The 19283-nt window shown below is 42.3% G+C and overlaps 1 protein-coding gene across 1 annotated transcript; it reads right to left on the bottom strand.

The window, feature by feature from the left end:
* Nucleotides 1–6758: 6758 nt before the first annotated feature.
* On the bottom strand, nucleotides 6759–7697 carry LOC138439518 (olfactory receptor 2A12-like). The gene has a single exon (XM_069588447.1). It carries the CDS (start codon nucleotides 7695–7697, stop codon nucleotides 6759–6761), a length of 939 nt encoding a protein of 312 aa, XP_069444548.1.
* Between the last annotated feature and the right edge of the window lie 11586 nt (nucleotides 7698–19283).

Consider the following 19283-nt stretch of genomic DNA (forward strand, 5'->3'; position numbering starts at 1 on the left):
GAACAGGAGTGTCTTCCCTGATCTTTCCTGTTCTAGCCTTTCTTCCATCCAACCCAATCTACACACTGCCAGAGTGAGTTTCAAAGAAGACAGCGATGATCATATTTCCCTGTTTACAAACCCTTAAAAAAAAAACAAAAACTCCCATTATCTATGAGCTAATGTCTAATTTCCTTAGCTTGGTCTTCAAAGCTCTTTGGAACTTGATTCTTATCTATCTAATAGGTAACTTGATTACTTACCTACTCATCTTACCTACCTGGTAAGAACTTGATTCTTACCTACCTGGTAGGTAACTTTGGAACTTAATTCTTACCTACCTGGTAAGTAACTTGATTACTTACCTACTCATCTTGTGTGCTTTATATGGCTTGCTATCTAGGAATGGAATGGTTTTTGCTTTTAATATGGTTGAAAAAATATTCATTTATGTCTGTGGCTGCTTTGCCTTACAACAAGAGTTGAGAAACTGTAATAGAGATCATATATGTCCCACAAAACTTAAAATATTTATGATCTGGTCCCCTACAAGAAAGGTTTGCTAACTCTAGCTTAAGGAAAACCAGCTCATTCATGACTCTCCAAATATTCCAGGTCCTTTCACAAATCTATTTTCCATGAGGCAGTATGTCCTAAGGAGAGAGTAGAGGCTCTGGGGTCAAATTTGGTTTGAGTTGCGCTTTGCCACTTACCAACAGCACAACCCAGAGAAAGTCATTAATCTCAAACCCTATTTCATCATCTGTAAGACTGGGAGAATAACATATAACTTGAAGGTTTTTGTGAAGATTAAATGATATTTTAAGTGTATGTAACACTATAGCAATGTGTCAGTTATTATTACTGCTAATGTTAAATCATCCTCCAGATGAAATGCCCTCCCCTGCTTTCATCTCTTGGTAAAAATCCTAATCATAGAAGTATTCTGTGATCCCCCTCATAACTTCTTCCTTTGGGTTCTGATAACACCTTTAATGTGCTTTTATTATTCCCCATGCTCACACACACACAAGTTTGTGGAATTCCTTGAAGATGAAAAACCATATCTTACTTTTCTATCTCCAGTTCTTAGCACAGGGTATAGGTTGTTGCTAATGAATGTCAAATTAATGACTTTAAGAAGTTAAGCCAATGGCACAAAAGTGAGCTTGTTGCAAGACTTGACTCCCAGTCCAGTGGTTTCCCCACCACTTTCTCTTTCAGAATTACTACCCAGGTCTTCTTGGTGACATCTACCTGGGTTATCCCTGTCCAGAGTAACTAAAATCCTCTTCTCAGCAAGTTGGTAACTGAAATAAAGTTTGAAAACAGAAAAAATGAAATCAAGAACACACAGGCAGTCCTTGTATTATCTTCCTCAAATGTGCTTCTCTTCCAGGCTTAGTCTGTGCAACCAGACATGTCATTAAATAGGGGATGAACCAGAGATAGAACCCATTTTCATTAAGTGCTCATTGTGGGCCAGTTAGTTTACACCCAGGATAAGAAAATGATTAAGAGTATGGCACTACAGTCCATGAGATCCCAGAGTCGGACGTGAATGAATAACTGAATAACTGAACACAGCACACATGGCGCTAGAATCAGACTTGGGTTTGAGTACTGACTCCACTGCTAATTAGTAGAGTGACCTTGGAAGAGTTACCTAAATAGTGTGTGTCTATATCCTCTCCTAGAAACCTGTGATAATGATAGTACTAATCTCAAAGAATTGTCCTAATGATTAATTGAAACAGCACATGTAAAGTTGCTTAACACTATGCCTGCAGAGTATTGCTCTGAAGCAAGTAGTTACTATTATTATTACTATTTTATCCCATAACAAGTCTTTCTCAAAAATTATGAATTTTTAGAGAAAAGGAAATTGGGAAACAGGATAGCTTTTCTGATGTTGCACAGTAGTAAAGGGCACAACCCAGATCTTTCTCCAAAGGCCACTCTTCACCGGGCTCTGCTGCTTCTGCACCATACACAGGTGATGCTCTGTTGGGACTATTGCTGACAGCGATCTGGCGGGAGAACCCTTCCCAGGATTCTGGTTTTGTCTTTCATGCCCCTTACCTGTCTTCACTCTCACCTTATCCCAAGTCCAATACACACCCTTCCTCCACACCCCTGTCCCACAACTGCCTTGGGTGTAAGAGAATCCTGTTTTAACTACTCTCCAGAAGTTGCCACATTTCAGCAGCTCCCTGGGAAATACCTAGTTGGTGTATTAATGAGGCCCATGAGTATTGGGGATCAAAGAGTTCCTAAGGGTGCAGCCAAATAGATCCTGATGTCACCTCAAGAGCCTTCCAATCCTAAAGGATATCATTCCTCAGGGAAAGGTTCAGTAAGGAGGGAGTCATCAGACTAGAGGAAGAAGGGCTGAATGTGCCCCAAGGAATCCTAAGATTTGGGGGGAGCTAGAACTACAGAAGCAGTGTGAAGTTTTGTCCCTTTACTCAGGCCTCCATGTGGGGGCATGCTAGATGAGTACAGCTAAGCAGTTAATACCAGGACCCAAGTTTTAACTGCTCTGCTGGTCTTTTTCCTCATCTATTTGGCATGAAGTGATGGGACTGGATGCCATGATCTTAGTTGTTTTAATATTTAGTTTTAAGCCAACTTTTTCTCCTCTTTCACCTTCATCAAGAGGTTCTTTAGTTCCTCTTCACTTTCTACCATTAGAGCGGTGTCATCTGCAAATCTGAGGTTGTTGATATTTCTCCCAGCAATCTTGATTCCAGCTTGTGATGCATCCAGCCTGGCATTTTGCACAATGTACTCTGCATATACATTGAACTGTGGTGTTGGAGAAGACTCTTGAGAGTCCCTTGGACAGCAAAGAGACCAAACCAGTCCATCCTAAAGGAAATCAACACTAAATATTCATTGGAAGGACTGATGCTGAAGCTGAAACTCCAATACTTTGGCCATCTGATGCAAAGAACTGACTCATTGGAAAAGACCCTGATGCTGAGAAAGAATGGGGGCAGGAGGAGAAGGGGACGACAGAGGGTGAGATGGTTGGATGGCATCATAAACTCAGTGGACATGAATCTGAGCAAACTCTGGGAGATGGTGAAGGACAGGGAAGCCTGGCATGATGCAGTCCACGAGGTCACAAAGAGTCGGACACAACTGAGCAACTAAACAACTAAGTTTTTTAACTAATAAATGTTCCTGAAAGCAAGGGTTTTATGACCCAACCTTGATAAATATTATGTTAAATAGAGTCAGTGTTGTATTTTCCTTGTTTTTAATTGCTCATTTACCTATTTGCTTCCTATTTATTCATTCATCAAACATTAATTGATGTTTACTGGCATTGCACGTCAGGCCTAATGCTAGGTTCTGTGGATGCAGGCATAAATCATACAAGTCCCAGTCTAGTAGGGGAAAGACACATACTTAGACAAGGATGCTATAAGGTGCTGCTGGGAACACATTTGAAACTCTGAAGGAGTGGCAAGGAGGTGGTCCAGGCTCTAAAGACAATCTCGAAATTCTCAAGACTCTCTACTATTGCATGAAGCATGAATAGAACGATATTTCTAAGCCTATTTGGACAAGAAATCTTTTTGTTACAAAATGTTTCACAGAACCAGAGTTTCAGGTAATGTCCTTGAAAAGTGCTTGTCTAGAGAAAAAAAATCTAATTTCTTCAACACAATGTGCCAGGCCCTATCTGTCACATCTACTCTCCCCTGCCTGGGCCTACATTCCAGCCACTCTGCCCATTCTCCAAAACCTCCAAGTCTCTAGACTTTCAGCATACTATTTCCTCTTCCAGAACACTTCAACTTCTGCTCCCTGCCCTTTAATCCAATTATCAAACTTCTACTCATGCTTTGAAGACCCAGCAGAACTTTAATTCTGTCTTTAGAGCCTGGACCACCTCCTTACCACTCTTTCAGAATTTTGAATGTGTTTCCAGCAGCACCTTATAGCATCCTTGTAGTTGCATAGTGTTTCATAAAGTTAATGTATCACATTTTCAGCTGTTTCCAATCATTCTTTTTTTAATATTTATTCTACTATTTATTCTATTTTTGACTTCTTTGAGTCTTAGTTGTGGTATGCAGGATTTTCATTATGGCATGTGGGACCTGTCATTGTGGAGCATGATTTCTCTCTAGTTGAGGCATGTGGGCTCTTTTGCTCTACAGCATGTGGGACCTTGAGCTTCCCAGGTGGCACTAGTGGTGAAGAACTTGCCTGCCAATGCAGGAGACATAAGAGGCTGGGGTTCCATCCCTGAGTCGGGAAGCTTCCCTTGAGGAGGGCACAGCAACCCAAGCCAGTATTCTTGCCTGGAGAACCCTATAGACAGAAGAGCCTGGAGGGCTATGGTCTATGGGGGTCACAAAGAGTCTGACATAACTGAAGCAACTTAGCATGCACGTGTGGGATCTTAGTTCCCTGACCAGGGATCAAACCCGTGTCCCCTATACTGGAAGGCAGATTCTTAACCACTGGAACACCAGGGAAGTCCTCCAATCGTTCTTTGATGAACATATTTGAACATAAAATTTGGTCTGTGTTTCTGATTTTGTCCTTAGTATTGCCAGGAAAAGCCAGTTCTGACTCCCTGTTGGAACTGTTACTTTGACGTGCTTTTCATTGCTTTGGTTGTTATAATCATACATAATGGCCTGCCTCAGAATCTTGCTCCTCTCACTCAGTTCAGTCACTTTGTGACTCCATGGACTGCAGCATGCTAGGCCTCCCTGTCCATCACCAACTCCCAGAGTTTACTCAAACTTATGTCCATTGAGTTGGTGATGCCATCCAACCATCTCATCCTCTGTCATCCCCTTCTCCTCCTGCCTTCAATCTTTCCCAGCATATGGGTCTTTTCAAATGAGTCAGTTCTTCACATCAGGTGGCCAAAGTATTGGAGTTTCAGCTTCAGCATCAGTCTTTCCAATGAATATTCAGGACTGATTTCCTTTAGGATGGACTGGTTTGATCTCCTTGCTGTCCAAGGGACTTACCCCTCTACCTGGCTGTTTAAAGTGCCCATGTTCAGAACTCTGTACTTGTGTAGATGGCAGGAAGGAAGAAGTTAACACCTTCCCTGCCTGAGACTTGCCATTCTGGGAGATCCTTGCAAGATTAAATGGTCTTTTTATATTGCTTCCTCACTTCCCCCCATCTCTGATATAAAAGAACCTGGCATCCAGACCTCGATAGATAAGATGCTTCTTTCGAGACATCAATCTGCCATCTCCTCAGTCAGCAAGCTGGGACTCTGTAACGTTAGGACAAATTCCTAGAAGTGAAATTTCTGGATCCGTTTATAACAACATTGTGAAGGTATGATGCAGATTGTTATATGCTTTTCATATATTTTTATTTCATAAATGAATATATGTAAAATTCTTAAAACTTTATTGGCACATAATTGTTTAATAAATACAGACATAATTCCTTACTTAACAGATATATTGAGTGCCTACTCTGTGGAAGGCACTGCTCTGGAAAGGTAGAGCTAATAATATTCTTTTCAGTAACAAACATGAGTATAAGTGTTACTGCACACTTCCCAGCACTGGGCATCATCATTTTCCTAATCCTTGCTAGTTTGATGATGAAAATTATTCAATTCATATTTATTAATAACAAAAGCAAAACATTTCTTCTATGTGATGATAGCTGAACAAGATATCATCCTTTTTATCTCCTCCTCATTCTTATCTGGAGAATTCCATGAACAGAGGAGCCTGGCAGGCTACAGTCTATGGGGTCACAAAGTCTGATATGACTGAGTATGTACACACACTTTTTGTATCTGCCACTATCCCTTACACTTTGCTAGTCTGAATCCATCAGCTCTTCCACTCACTGACTTCATCTTCCCTCTCTGACTGTTTGGGTGGACTGTTACTCCTTTACTTACAAAATATCCATTGAAGGCTAGTAGGTAAGCAGCATGGGCTAGATTCTAGGGATACAGCACTCAACTAGACAATCATGATCCCTGCCTTGTGGATTTATCAACTTGCTGTCTAATAGAGAACTCAGAACCATGTGCCTTTATTATTATGAGAGGTACAGCGTGCTTTGGAAGGCTAACTCACTCTGGGAGCTCAAGGAAAGGCTTCTTTGAGCAGCTGCAGTTTAAGCCAAGACTTGACAGATGAACAGGACATCAATGGCATAATGGGGTGAGGTTAAGGGTGAAAAGAGAAGGAATAGCTTATGTAGAAACCCTGAAATGAATGGGAAAGAGCAGGGCACCTCCAAGGCAAAGACAGAAGTCCAGCTTACTTGGAGTGAGAGAAAGAGGAGCAGAGTGAGCAGAGTGAGATGAGCCTAGGGAGGCCGCAGGGGCCAGAGTGCACGCGGCCTCGTTCGCCCTGTCCCCTCCCTTGGCCAGGAATCCTGCGATGTCAGTGTCCTTGCCCTCCTCTCCAGCTGACCTAATACCACGAGTGCAGTTTCTGGAGGGTATTGTACCTTTCTCAAGATTCAGCCGCAGGTCATTCCCCAATGCTCATTCCTCTGTCTCAATCAAAGATTTTAGTGTCTCAGATACCCTTCTTTTATAATCCACCAAGACTAGAACAAGATGAAAATAAAAGACTGATATGCCTGGAAGACTTTTCTTGATAGGTCTGCTGCCCAAGGGCCTGAATAAAATTGAGACTCTGGGCTGGGCATGGGGATGGTGTAGTGGTGCTGCTGGGTCATATGAATGAGTGTTTATACACATTGACTGTGTATCATGAGTCTTGTTCCTCTGACCCCCCAGCACCTCTTTCACAGCCTCATTCTGGGGCCCTGCCCCAGCCCATCACCTTGAGGAAAGCCCTCTTCACATCCTTGTTCCGGAGGCTGTAGATGATGGGGTTGAGGAAGGCAGAGATGACATTGTAGAACAGGGCCAGCTTCTTGTCCTCTTCTGGGGAGGCCTCTGAGCCAGGCTTCATGTACATGACCATGGCTGGCACACAGAACGTGGTGACCACAGTGATGTGGGAGGCACAGGTGGAGAAGGCCTTCAGCCGCCCCTGGGCTGAGCGAATCCTTAAGATGGCAATGAAGATATTGATGTAAATGATGAGGATGAGAGAAAGTGGGACCAGGATGACACTAAAACCAAGAATGAAGTCTACCTGGTCATTGACTGAGGTGTCTGCACAAGCCAGTTTCAAGACAGCAGGGACTTCACAGAAGAAGTGGTTGATCTTGTTGGGACCACAGTAGGGCAGACACATGGCAAAAACAGTGTAGACAAGAGCAGAGACAACACCCCAGAGTCCACAGAACAAGACCATTACCCTACACAGCCATGGACTCATGATGACCTTGTACCTGAGTGGGTGGCAGATGGCCACATACCTGTCTATAGACATGATGGCAAAGAGCCAAGACTCAGTAATGCCTAACACCAAGAAAATGTACATTTGGGCCACACAGCTGGCAAAAGAGATAGTCTTCTTCTGGCTTGCTAGATGTGCCAACATCTGGGGCATAGTTGTGGTGGTATAGCCCAGATCTAACATGGAAAGGGTGACGATGAAGAAGTACATGGGTGTGTGGAGGTGCGAGTCCAGGGAGATGAGGATGATGATTACACCATTGCCCAGAATGATCAACAAGTAGGTTGTCAGGAAGGCTGAGAAAAATAGAGGAGTGGTTTTGGGGCTGAAGGAGAAACCCAGAAGGATGAATTCAGTCACAGAAGACTGATTAGTCTCTTGCATTGTGTTCTACTTCTGAATGAAAAAGAAAGACACCAATTTAGACAGAAGATTAGCTGAACTATGTACCAGGATAAGGGTTGCTGATGGCGTTGGGGTAGTGGTCAGTGTCCAGTCATAATGAAACATCATATCCCCCATGACAGGTTATTTTACCTCCCCTTGTCCACTGCCACACTGTCAGGAAATTTATGAAGAGGAAAGGGCTTCCACATCTGGCCTGGCTCTGCCTCTGACCCATCAGCAATTGCTCATCTCAGCCTCACTTTACTCAGCTATGAAGTGAAAGCACTGGGCAGGTGATCTCTACCTCCTCTAAGCATCCTCTTCTCCTTAGTAAGGCAGCCAGGTGTTTAGAGATAAACATTGTCATACAGATTATGCAATTTGGCAAATCACAGTGAGAAAAACTACTTGGTCTTGTTGAGGACATCAATTTATTTTTCCACTTTAATTACTCCCTCAGATTGCTCCCGGCGAGGACAGCTCTCTGACCATCACCTACTCCATCACAAGCCATGGTGTGTTAGAAGACACACTGAGTTCTAAGTCTCAGTTTTAAGGTTTATTAAGTGAATGACCTTGAGTATGCCCTTTACCCTGCCCTCCCTTTGAGGCCACTTCCTTGAGTACAAAATAAGAAAAATTTGTTACAAATTTGCTGCAAAGACTGAATGATATTTTGACATGAAAGCATCACACAGAGGACCTAACGTGATAGATACATGATAAATGTAAATTGCATTTCTGGATGGTTCTCCATATACAGGGACTGGGATTCAGGTCCAAGCTGTGCAAGCAAACATCTTGAGAACGACTTCACCATGTTTGATGCTCACAGTCAATTTTCACTCCCCTAGATGCCTACCTTCTGTTCCTTCTCCCCACAAAAGCCAGCATTTCATTCCATCCTTTAGCTTCTTACTGACTCTTAGCTCTTCCCCAACTTAACCTTCCTGACCCTTCATTTTTTCATGGAGAACAGGAAAAAGCCAGCATCACTGAAGAGGCGTCATGTATTGTCAGTACTCAGGGAATGAAGCAGTCTTGAAGCTGTCAGTATTATTCCTTCTCCTGGCACCATTTTATTTGACTCAACCTATTTGTTCTCCAACCTGCTTGTTTTCCTTCAGATACCCTGAATGAGTCTTCACAAGAACCTGTGTCTACATTCACTATATTGGATGGCCTCTTGACTTTGGTTAAAGGACTGCACACAGTTGGAACCTCCCATATGCTAGGCCCTTTTCTAAGACCTTCACAGACATTATCCAGTAGCCGGCAGGTAATTATTCTTATTAAATTTCTTTCACCATAAAGACTTTATAGGTCACATTGTACCCAGAAGTTGGCCTCAGTTTCCATATAAAGTATTATGTATTTGGGGTAGGCGGTTTCAAAGAAGAGAAATCACACAATGGTGTGGAAAGGGCAAAAGATTTAGAGACAGCAGGTTCTATTTGAATCCTGTCTCTGGCTTTACTCACTATGTGAACTTGGGTTGTTAGTTGGCTTCCTAGGCCTCAGTTACCTCAACTGTAAAATGGGAATAAAAATATCTACCTTACAAGTCACATTATTTCTTAGAGGAATTCCAAAAATATGAGAATATTCTCTCTTGGGGCCAAGAGTTGGCAAATGTGCTGCCATTTCTAAGTTTTCAATTTTCATATATAGTCAATGAATGTGTTTGCTATTTAAGAGTCTGGTTTCAGCCCATTTTCTCTGCCCTGGCCTTCAGAGTACCCGTTCTAAAACAAAAATCTGACTGCCCCCACCCCCCCGCCTTCAATCTTTTGGTGACTCCCTTTCCTACAGGGAAAAGTCTAAGAGAGGTAAACAAATACCCTGGCTTCACTCCTTAAAGCAAGGCTCAGTTTTGTTCACCAGACTCCAAGGTAGATCAGACATTTTAAAGAGACCTCCAGCTGCTGCAAGGACTGAAACAGGGCACCACAGTGGCCCGAGATGCCAGGTGCAAGGAGAAGACATGCAAAGGAGATGCATTCCAAGTCATAGTAGGGTTTTGTCACAGAGATGAGGACCCAGAACTCCAGGATGTCAGCTGGCCAGCTCTTTGGGTTTTGTCTTAAGGCAAGCCAAAGATAACTTGGAAATATGGCAAGTCAGACATATCCTCCATAAGCAATCATCGTGCATAATTTTATTTTATTTTTCCCACAGTAACTTCATTACTTAATGCAGAGCCTGACAGATGGTAAGACATGATATGTGCTTATTGAATGATCTACATACAGGGAGATGTAGAGAAGCCAGTGTAAAAAGAGAAAAGAAAGAATATAGACATTCTTTCTCTCCCTACACTTTTCATTCCTGTTCCTCAGAGAGGCAGAGAAGATTACCTATGTCTAGAGGTCACAAGTCACCCAGGAGAAATCAGGGCATTAAGGTGGCTGAAGGAGGAAGATTGAGAGAGTTGGCCCCAAGTGCTCTGAGTCTCTCAGTGTGGGAAGAAGAATAAGAGCTGGGCAGTATCACTAGACTGAAAAAGGTTGAAAACTAAAAACAGAATCCATGGGCTAGAGAGCCCCTTTGGCCTACCCCCAGGGAGTAGTATTGGCTCTCAGGAGCCTCTGGAGGAAGCCTGGGGCAGCTGCCACCTTCATGCACCCACTTTTGCCAGGGGATGCTTTGACAAATGCCAGAAACTTTCAGCTTCCCCATACCCTGCAGGCAGATGCTGCCTTCAGAGTATGACCCTGACCCAGCCCTGGTCTTCCCCTCCCAGTCAAATAGGGCTCACCCAGTCCTTCTCAGGTCTGTGTCTGGGAGGGGCCTGAGTCTACAGTGGCTGATGCTGAGCTCAGGATAGTTTCAGGCCCAGGTCCAGAGCAAGCAGTCCAGAGCATCTTGCTTTGCTGTGTTCCGTGTTGCAGGTCTCTGCCTGAGTCCTCAGTGACACTCCACAGATCTATTCTGGGCAACTTCAGAGATTCATCAGAACTTGGGGCTGGAGGCAGTCTCGGAGAATCTAGCCCCTAGAAGGGCACATATCTTCTCTGCAGCCTACCTGGCAAAAGATGCTCCAGCTCCTGTTCACATTCTTCCAAGGACAGCAGGCTCATTACCTCTCAAGGAAGCTTATGTAGCCTTGAATCTACCCTTCATGAAATACTTTCTCATTCTGAGCTAAAGCTAAGTACTGGTCCATTATGACCCCAGTGATGTGCTCTCTAAAGCACCCCTCTGTCTCAGACTCGGCCCCTGCATTCTCCCACCTCTCCTCTGTTCTCCTGAGTCCCCAGTCTTCATTTCAATGCTGTAGGCTTACCTGTCTCACGTCTCCTTGTGAAGGTAATTGGGGCTCTCTGGGTCATCCTCTTCCCCTTGATAAGCCCTCATGCCCTGATTCTGCCCTTTCTGCTTAAGCTGATACATACTCCCATGTCTTGCACCTAATGCCAGGCAGCAGTCCCAACAGACTTCTGGCTGGCATCACAGGAATGGCCCCACCCCTCTGCTCAGTGGCTAAGGGCTCCCAGGAACAACCTCTGGGGAAACATCCGATGCACAGGGATTTGTCGTCAGATAGACATGGTAACTGTGATCTGGCCAAGCCATTTAGCTTCCTCTCTGTGAAATGGAGCTGTGTTCCCTGTAGCATAACAATAGTTCTCGTTGGGTTCCTTTTTGTTGAGTAGTGATTATGGGCCAGACATTTGCTGTATACTAAATTCATGCAGCATTATTACCCTCATTTTACAGATACAGAAAAGGAAACTTGGAGCACTAAGTAGGCTGTGCGGAGCTGGGATTCTTGTCAGACCACCAGGCTCTGCTCCTAACCAGCATTGAACCCACTGTCATGATCCATCACAAGTCAGACCAGAGGTGGGGAGCCTCACAGCCTCTCGGGTGGGAAGGACAGAGTCACACGTACAGTGGAAAGTGGCTGACTAACTCACTCTAAACTCAAGAGCAGCAACTTTTGAAGGCAGCAAGTTCTTTGGGGGCTTTCATTGGATACATGTTCTCCTGGGGCTAGACAAGGAGGAGGGGAAAGGAACCAACATTTACTGAACACCTTCTCTGTGCCCAGCACTTCAGAGGCATCATTCCATTTAGTCCTCCAGCTACTCTGTACAGGAAGCACATCATTTCTGCTTTCAGGATGAGGATACCAAAGTTCAGAGCCATGCGATGCCATCTCCAAGGTCAAATGGCTGAGATCCCAATCTAGGTCTGCTTGATTGTAAACGGCCTCAAGCACTCTCTACCTGAGGTGGGCAGTGGGGATGACAAGTCAGGACCACCCAAGTCTCTCACCTGTAGCCCTTCCCTCGGCTTTACTAACACCCCTCCCCCCAAGTTGGACTGCAGAATTTCCAGGGTCCTGAGTTGTTTCTCCGGACTCTGCCTGAGCTGCAAGGTGGTGGAGGCTGAATGGGAAATCAAGAATCTGATTTTCAGTCTGAAGGTCCTTCTCCCATGGATTCCTTCACACCCAGGATAACTCCTGAGAGAGTCTTCCCTTGTTTCTGAGTTACAACAGTGATCGTGTTCATCAAGGAAAATTCGCAGACCCAGGAAGGTAGAAAGGAGAAAATAATTACCTTCTAGTTCCTCCCACATAACAAAGAAAATTTTAGTTATGACTTGTGGATATTTCTCAAATTTTTTCCTATCCTTAAATGAAAGTGGATTTTTTTTCACCTCAGTGATATCACACTTTACATACATTTTATCATGGCAGACATGAGTTGAATGACTATCCATTTCCTTCTTTGCTGAGAGAACCATCCTCTTGCTGACAATGCTTGTTAGGTGCAGTGAATACATCATGGACCAAGCCCAGACATTGTGGTTCCATTTCCCCCTTTCCCAGAATTCCTCTCAATGAGGGCTGTGACATAACCTGGTCCTTTCCAGCAAGACTCCAGAGGAATTCAGCTGAGGAATGTTAGTGAAATATTTATTTTCCTACAAAAAGGGAATAGAGGGACTATGATACAAACCCCCTCCCTCAAACCTCCTTTCTATCACCATGAATGAGATGCCATAAGTGGAAATGGACACCTGTCTTGAAATCCTGAGGAAAGAGCTCAGAGAATCACAGGGGTCCTCTCATCAACATTATCCATCTGTGAGCTAATATATGATGCCATTTACATTTAAGTCTTCTTCTTAAGTGAAAAAATGAATTCTTGTATATCTGTTTAGCTGGGTTTCCTGGGTTGTGCAGGCAAATCCTAATGAATCAAATATTCTACCTTTTAAAAACTTAATATTATGTGATAAACATTACCTTCATCTCCAACTTGCAGCTTCCAGAACTGCAGGAAATAAATGCTTGTTATTTAAACCACCAAGTCTGTGGTATTCTATTACAGCAGCTTGAATTGACTAAGACAGAGGTCAAGGTGGCTGGAATTCAGAGCAGAGGACTAGAGAGGAAAGCTTCACAGAGAGCAAGCCCAGGAATCCTCAGAAGGCCCCTCTCCAGTCTTCAGATGAGGGCTGATCAGTGCATGCATATGAGGAAACACCAGAGGATGAGGGAAGCTAAAAGATTAATAAGAGAATAGTATGAAGAACTTAATTCCAAACAATTTTATCTTAGATAAAGTGAACAAATTCATTGAAAAGTATTAACTATCAAAGCTCATTTCTCATTTGAAAATACATAAGAAACCCAAATAGCCATATATCTATTTTTTAAACTGAATGTTGAATAAAATCTTTTCACAGGGAAAACTCTAGACCTAGATGAATTTACTTGTGAATTCTACCAGAGCTTTAAGGAAGAAATTCTATTGCCATACCAAACTTGGGTCTGCTCACCTGAGCAGTAAAGCCAATCTACTAACACTGAGCTGTGATAAAGAAAAGTGCAGGGTTTATTGCAGGGGCCAAGCAGGGGGTCCAGGCAGCTAGTGCTTAAAGACCTGAAGTTGACTTGTGCAGACACATCCCTCAATGACCAGTTGAATTTTATTTTGGGTTTCAACCTGCTTTTGATCCCACTCTCCTTCATCCTGGCATACTATGTTTGCATCTTTGCCTATATATTAAGCAACTGCTCACGCCAGGGGAGAGTCAAATCCTTTGCCACATGTGCTTCCCACATCACTGTGGCCACCATGTTTTATGAGCCAGTCATGATCACGTACATGAGGTCCTGGTATGACCCAGAGAGAGACAAGAAACTGGCCCTTTTCTACAATGTCATCTCTGCCTTTCTCAACCCCATCATCCACAGTCTCTGGAACAAAGATGTAAAGAGGGCCTTTCTGAAAGTGCTTGGCCAGAGAGGCACAGCTCAATGATCCAGGATGTTTCAGAGTTGTCCAGAATCATGGACAGACCTGATGGGGCTCATATGGTATCATTAAAGTACATAATTTCTGACCAATCGGAACTTTTCTGTATCTATGAGATACCCAGAAAATGTGAGGCCACTCTTACATTGAAGTCCTCCCCATTGGTTTAAATTTTTCAACTGCTACCATTAGTGGACTTGGCTGAGTATTGAAGGCAAAGTATTTCTATTATAACAAAGATGTCCTTATGGTCCAAGGTCATTGATTTATTGGTTTTCTTGGGTTCTCACCTCACCTCTGGAAAATTATATATCAGTGCAATATAATCATAGTCAAATATTCAACATGCATAGATGCTTTTCTGTAGTCTAAAGGGTTGGGGGTGAAGATGACATAAAGAGTAGACAGATTACATAGAAACAGTCTTGTGTTACTGTCTGACAAGCGCTCACAAGTAATGTTAGCATTGCTTTTTGCACTTGGTGCTATAAAATGTAAGCTAGAATTATTTTTAACACATCTGTGGAACAGTGTGGCTAATAATTTGGTCTGACTCAGGTTGTAAAACCGACTCTTACCTGGTTTTACATTTTAAATATCACTTTTACTCTCAGAAAATAAAAATGTCTATTTCATGAAAGAAAAATAAATGTATGTTTATCTATCTATCTGCATCTCTCTCTCTATGTATATTTATATAATGAGAGAGTCAGAGTCAGAAATATGCAGAAAGAATTTATAGAAAAGAGTATAGCAAAAACATGTTTAATATTTTGCCATATTAATTTGAGTCCTTTTTTTCCCCCTTTAAAAAAGGATTAAATAATTACGGATGTTGTGGAATCCGGAGTTGCAAAACACACCTCAGAGGACACTCAAGGAGTGTCAGTTTATTATACCAGTTGGTCCAAGGGGAATCAGTTCCCAGCAAGGACCCTTATGTTTCTGAGAAGCCCAGTTTTATACCCCCTACTACATGACTGGTTACATGTTAGCAGTCTCTTCGTTGTATATGATTGAGTTTTATAACAAATAGGTGCTAGGAGAACAAGCAATTAAGGTTAAAGGCAGGATGGGGGGGATACAATAACTATACATCAAGGGGAAATGTCCCCATGGTTAACCTAACAGGCGCAGCCTGACCTCAGTTACAATCTCCATGTGCCATTTATAGGGAGAGAAGTCTCAAGGAGACCTGGTTTTCACTAGCAACAATTTCCTCACTCTTGGGCAGGGTTCAGGCCCAGTTCACATCCTGTCTTTAAGATGGATGACAGATTTCAAGATGGAGTCTCTCTTGCTTTCCTCACACTGGCCCCAACACAGATAAAATTGAAGTGCTCTTTGATTATTTCCAACTCCTCTGAATCTACCAGTATCATTATATCAATGTCTATTTAGTGTGTCTTTAAGTTTTTCCTTGCATATAATTGTATCTATAAGCAATACATACAGTTGTTTTTGTATGACCTTTGCATCTGGTCCCACCACTTCATGGGAAATAGATGGGGAAAAAGTGGAAACAGTGTTAGACTGTATTTTTGGGGACTCCAAAATCACTGCAGATGGTGATTGCAGCCATGAAATTAAAAGATGCTTACTCCTTGGAAGAAAAGTTATGACCAACCTAGACAGAATATTAAAAAGCAGAGACATTACTTTGCCAACAAAGGTCCGTCTAGTCAAGGCTGTGGTTTTTCCTGTGGTCATGTATGGATGTGAGAGTTGGACTGTGAAGAAAGCTGAGTGCCGAAGAATTGATGTTTTTGAACTGTGATGTTGGAGAAGACTCTTGAGAGTCCCTTGGACTGCAAAGAGGTCCAACCAGTCCATTCTAAAGGAGATCAGTCCTGGGTGTTCTTTGGAAGGACTGATGCTAAGGCTGAAACCCCAATACTTTGGCCACCTCATGCGAAGAGTTGACTCATTGGAAAAGACTCTGATGCTGGGAGGGATTGGGGGCAGAAGGAGAAGGGGACAACAGAGGATGAGATGGCTGGATGGCATCACCAACTCGATGGACATGAATTTGAGTAGACTCTGGGAGCTGGTGATGGACAGGGAGGCCTGGTGTGCTGCAATTCATGGGGTCACAAAGAGTCGGACATGACTGAGAGACTGAACTGAACTGAAAATTTTATAATGATATCAAGAAATCAGTACCACTCTGAAGATATTTAACTCAACATCATGTTTCTGACATCTACCTACTGAACACATATAGGCCTAACCTTTTCTCTTTAACAAGCATTTAATGTATGTATTGCATTTTATCTAATTATTATTGAATATTTGTTTATTTTCAGTTTGTCATTATCTAAACAATTCTGCCAAAAATGTTTTAGACATTTCTTCCTATGTAAGTATTTTCCCCAGGACTTTTATGTGTAACAGTGAATGTGGCGGAGTTAAGAATTTTCAAATTTACTAGATAGTCCTAAATTATTCTTCTAAGTAGTTATACGAGTCTAAAACTTTCATTCTCGACACTTGATAGTATTATCTATCTCCACCATTCTAAAGTTTCTATCTCATAGATAGACAGTGGTGACATAATTTCCTACTTTATTCAGAGTTCTCTCATTGCTGGTGGATTTAACATCTTTTCATAAGCTTGTTGGTATTATTGCATAGTGAATTCAGCCCTGGAGTTAGACTGCTATATTTTGTCCTTGGCTCTTATGTTACTAACTCAATGATGATAGGCAAGTTACCTAACTTCTCTAACTTTCCTTACCTGTTAACAGGAAGAATATACTATAGATCACAGAGGATTGTTAGATTAAATGAGATAATAGGTGTGAAAGGTTGTTGCTGAGCTGTGAAAGACACCAGGATTCTTGGTCTCCAATGGAGAGGAATTGGATCTGGGGCCAGTGACAAGGCTTGATCTCAGAGCTTTTGTGTAGTAAAGTTTTATTAAAGAATAAAAGAGAAAGCTTCTGACATAGACACCAAAAGGGTGCAGAAAAAGTGCCCCCCCCACCCCCCCCACCCCCCACCCCCCTCCCCCCCCCCCCGCTGCCGCTAGTCTTTAGCCGATGTTATATAGCTACTAGCAGGCTGCTAATTAGAGAAAGGAAATGTCTCAAAACTCAGAGACTGGCACTAAGCCCCTCACCCACAACATGCATTTTGAGATAACATTGGCACAAGGTGAGTTGTCTGGGGCCATAAAACTATTGACGAGAATCTTGAAGAAAGTCAGTTTTTCAAGCAAATACATAGTCTCATTAACATAGCTTAAGAGACATTTGCAGGAGTAAAACATACTGGTTTGCCAAATCAGTTCTGAATCTTAGGCGGAACTGACTTGAAGACAGAGTCTAGGGTAAACACATAGTTTATTAACATAGCTTAAGAAAATCAAGGCAATACCAAAGATTGTTCAAACTACTGCACAATTGCATTCATATCACATGCTAGCAAAGTAAAGCTCTAAATTCTCAAAGCTAGGCTTCAGCAGTACGTGAACTGTGAACTTCCAGATGTTCAAGCTGGATTTAGAAAAGGCAGAGGAACCAGAGATCAAATTGCCATCATCCACTGGATCATCAAAAAGGCAAAAGAGTTCCAGAAAAACATCTACTGCTTTATTGACTATGCCAAAGCCTTTGACTGTGTGGATTACAACAAACTGTGGAAAATTCTTAAAGAGATGGGAATACCAGACCACCTGACCTGCCTCCTGAGAAATCTGTTGCAGGTCAAGAAGCAACAGTTAGAACTGGACATGGAACAACACACTGGTTTCAAATCGGGAAAGGAGTACGTCAAGGCTGTATATTGTCACCTTGCTTATTTAACTTATATGCAGAGTACATCATGTGAAATGCTGGACTGAAGCACAAACTGGAATCAAGATTGCCAGGAAGAAATATCAATAACCTCAAATACTCAGAGGACACCACCCTTATGGCAGAAAGCGAAGAACTAAAAAGCCTCTTGATGAAAGTGAAAGGGGAGAGTGAAAAAGCTAGCTTAAAACTCAACATTCAGAAAATCAAGATCATGGCATTTGGTCCCATCACTTCATGGCAAATAGATGGGGAAACAATGGAGACAGTGAGAGACTTTATTTTCCTGGGCTCCAAAATCACTGCAGATGTGACTGCAGCCATGAAATTAAAAGATGCTTGCTCATTGGAAGAAAAGCTATGACTAACCTAGACAGCATATTAAAAAGCAGAGACATGACTTTGCCAACAAAGGACTGTCTAGTCAAAGCTATGGTTTTTCCAGTAGTCATGTACAGATGTCAAATTTGGACTAAAGAAAGCTGAGTGCTGAAGAATTGATGCTTTTGAACTGTGGTGTTGGAGAAGACTCTTGAGAGTCCCTTGGACTGCAAGGAGATCCAACCAGTCAATCCTAAAGGAAATCAGTCCTGACTATTCATTGGAAGGACTGATACTGAAGCTGAAACTCTAATAATTTGGCTGCAGTCACCATCTGCAGTGATTTTGGAGCCCAAGAAAATATAATCTCTCACTGCCTCCATTGTTTCCCCATCTATTTGCCACAAAGTGATGGGACCAGATGCCATGATCTTTACCTGATGTGAAGAACTGACTCATTGGAAAAGACCCCAATGCTGGGGAAGGTTGAAGGTGGGAGGAGAAGGGGACAACAGAGGATGAGATGGTTGGATGACATCATCTACTCGATGGACATGAGTTTGAGTAAGCTCTGGGAGTTGATGAAGGACAGGGAAGCTTGGCATGCTGCAGTCCATGGGGTTGCAAAGAGCACTGAACTGAACTGAAGAAAAACATTTTCATAAGAAAACTGCATTGAGAAATAAATGTAAAAGAAACAAAAGAGACCATAGCAAAAATCAGCAAAGCTAAAAGCTGGTCCTTGTGGGGAGGGAGGTGGGAGGGGGGGTTCATGTTTGGGAACGCATGTAAGAATTAAAGATTTTAAAATTTAAAAAATAAAAAACTAAAAAAAAAAAAAAACAACACATATTACAATTAAGGTCCATAATATGGACACTATATCAAGTAACTCTCTAACACATAAAAAAAAAAGAGAAGATTAATAAAATTGACAAGCCATTAGCTTGACTCATCAAGAAACAAGGGGAGAAGAATCAAATCAACAAAATTAGAAATGAAAATGGAGAAATAATTACAGAAAACACAGAAATACAAAGGATCATTAGAGACTACTATCAGCAACTATACGTCAATAAAATGGACAACTTGAATGAAATGGACAAATTCTTAGAAAAGTACAACTTTCCCAAAGTGAACCAGGAATAAATAGAAAATCTTAACAGACCCAACACAAGCACAGAAATTGA

Source organism: Ovis canadensis, chromosome 1 (genome assembly GCF_042477335.2).
Source record: "Ovis canadensis isolate MfBH-ARS-UI-01 breed Bighorn chromosome 1, ARS-UI_OviCan_v2, whole genome shotgun sequence".
Taxonomy (NCBI): Eukaryota; Metazoa; Chordata; class Mammalia; order Artiodactyla; family Bovidae; genus Ovis; species Ovis canadensis.

Excerpts from the sequence above, each read along its gene's own strand:
- LOC138439518 (XM_069588447.1), bottom strand. The coding sequence starts at position 7,697 with ATGCAAGAGACTAATCAGTCTTCTGTGACTGAATTCATCCTTCTGGGT.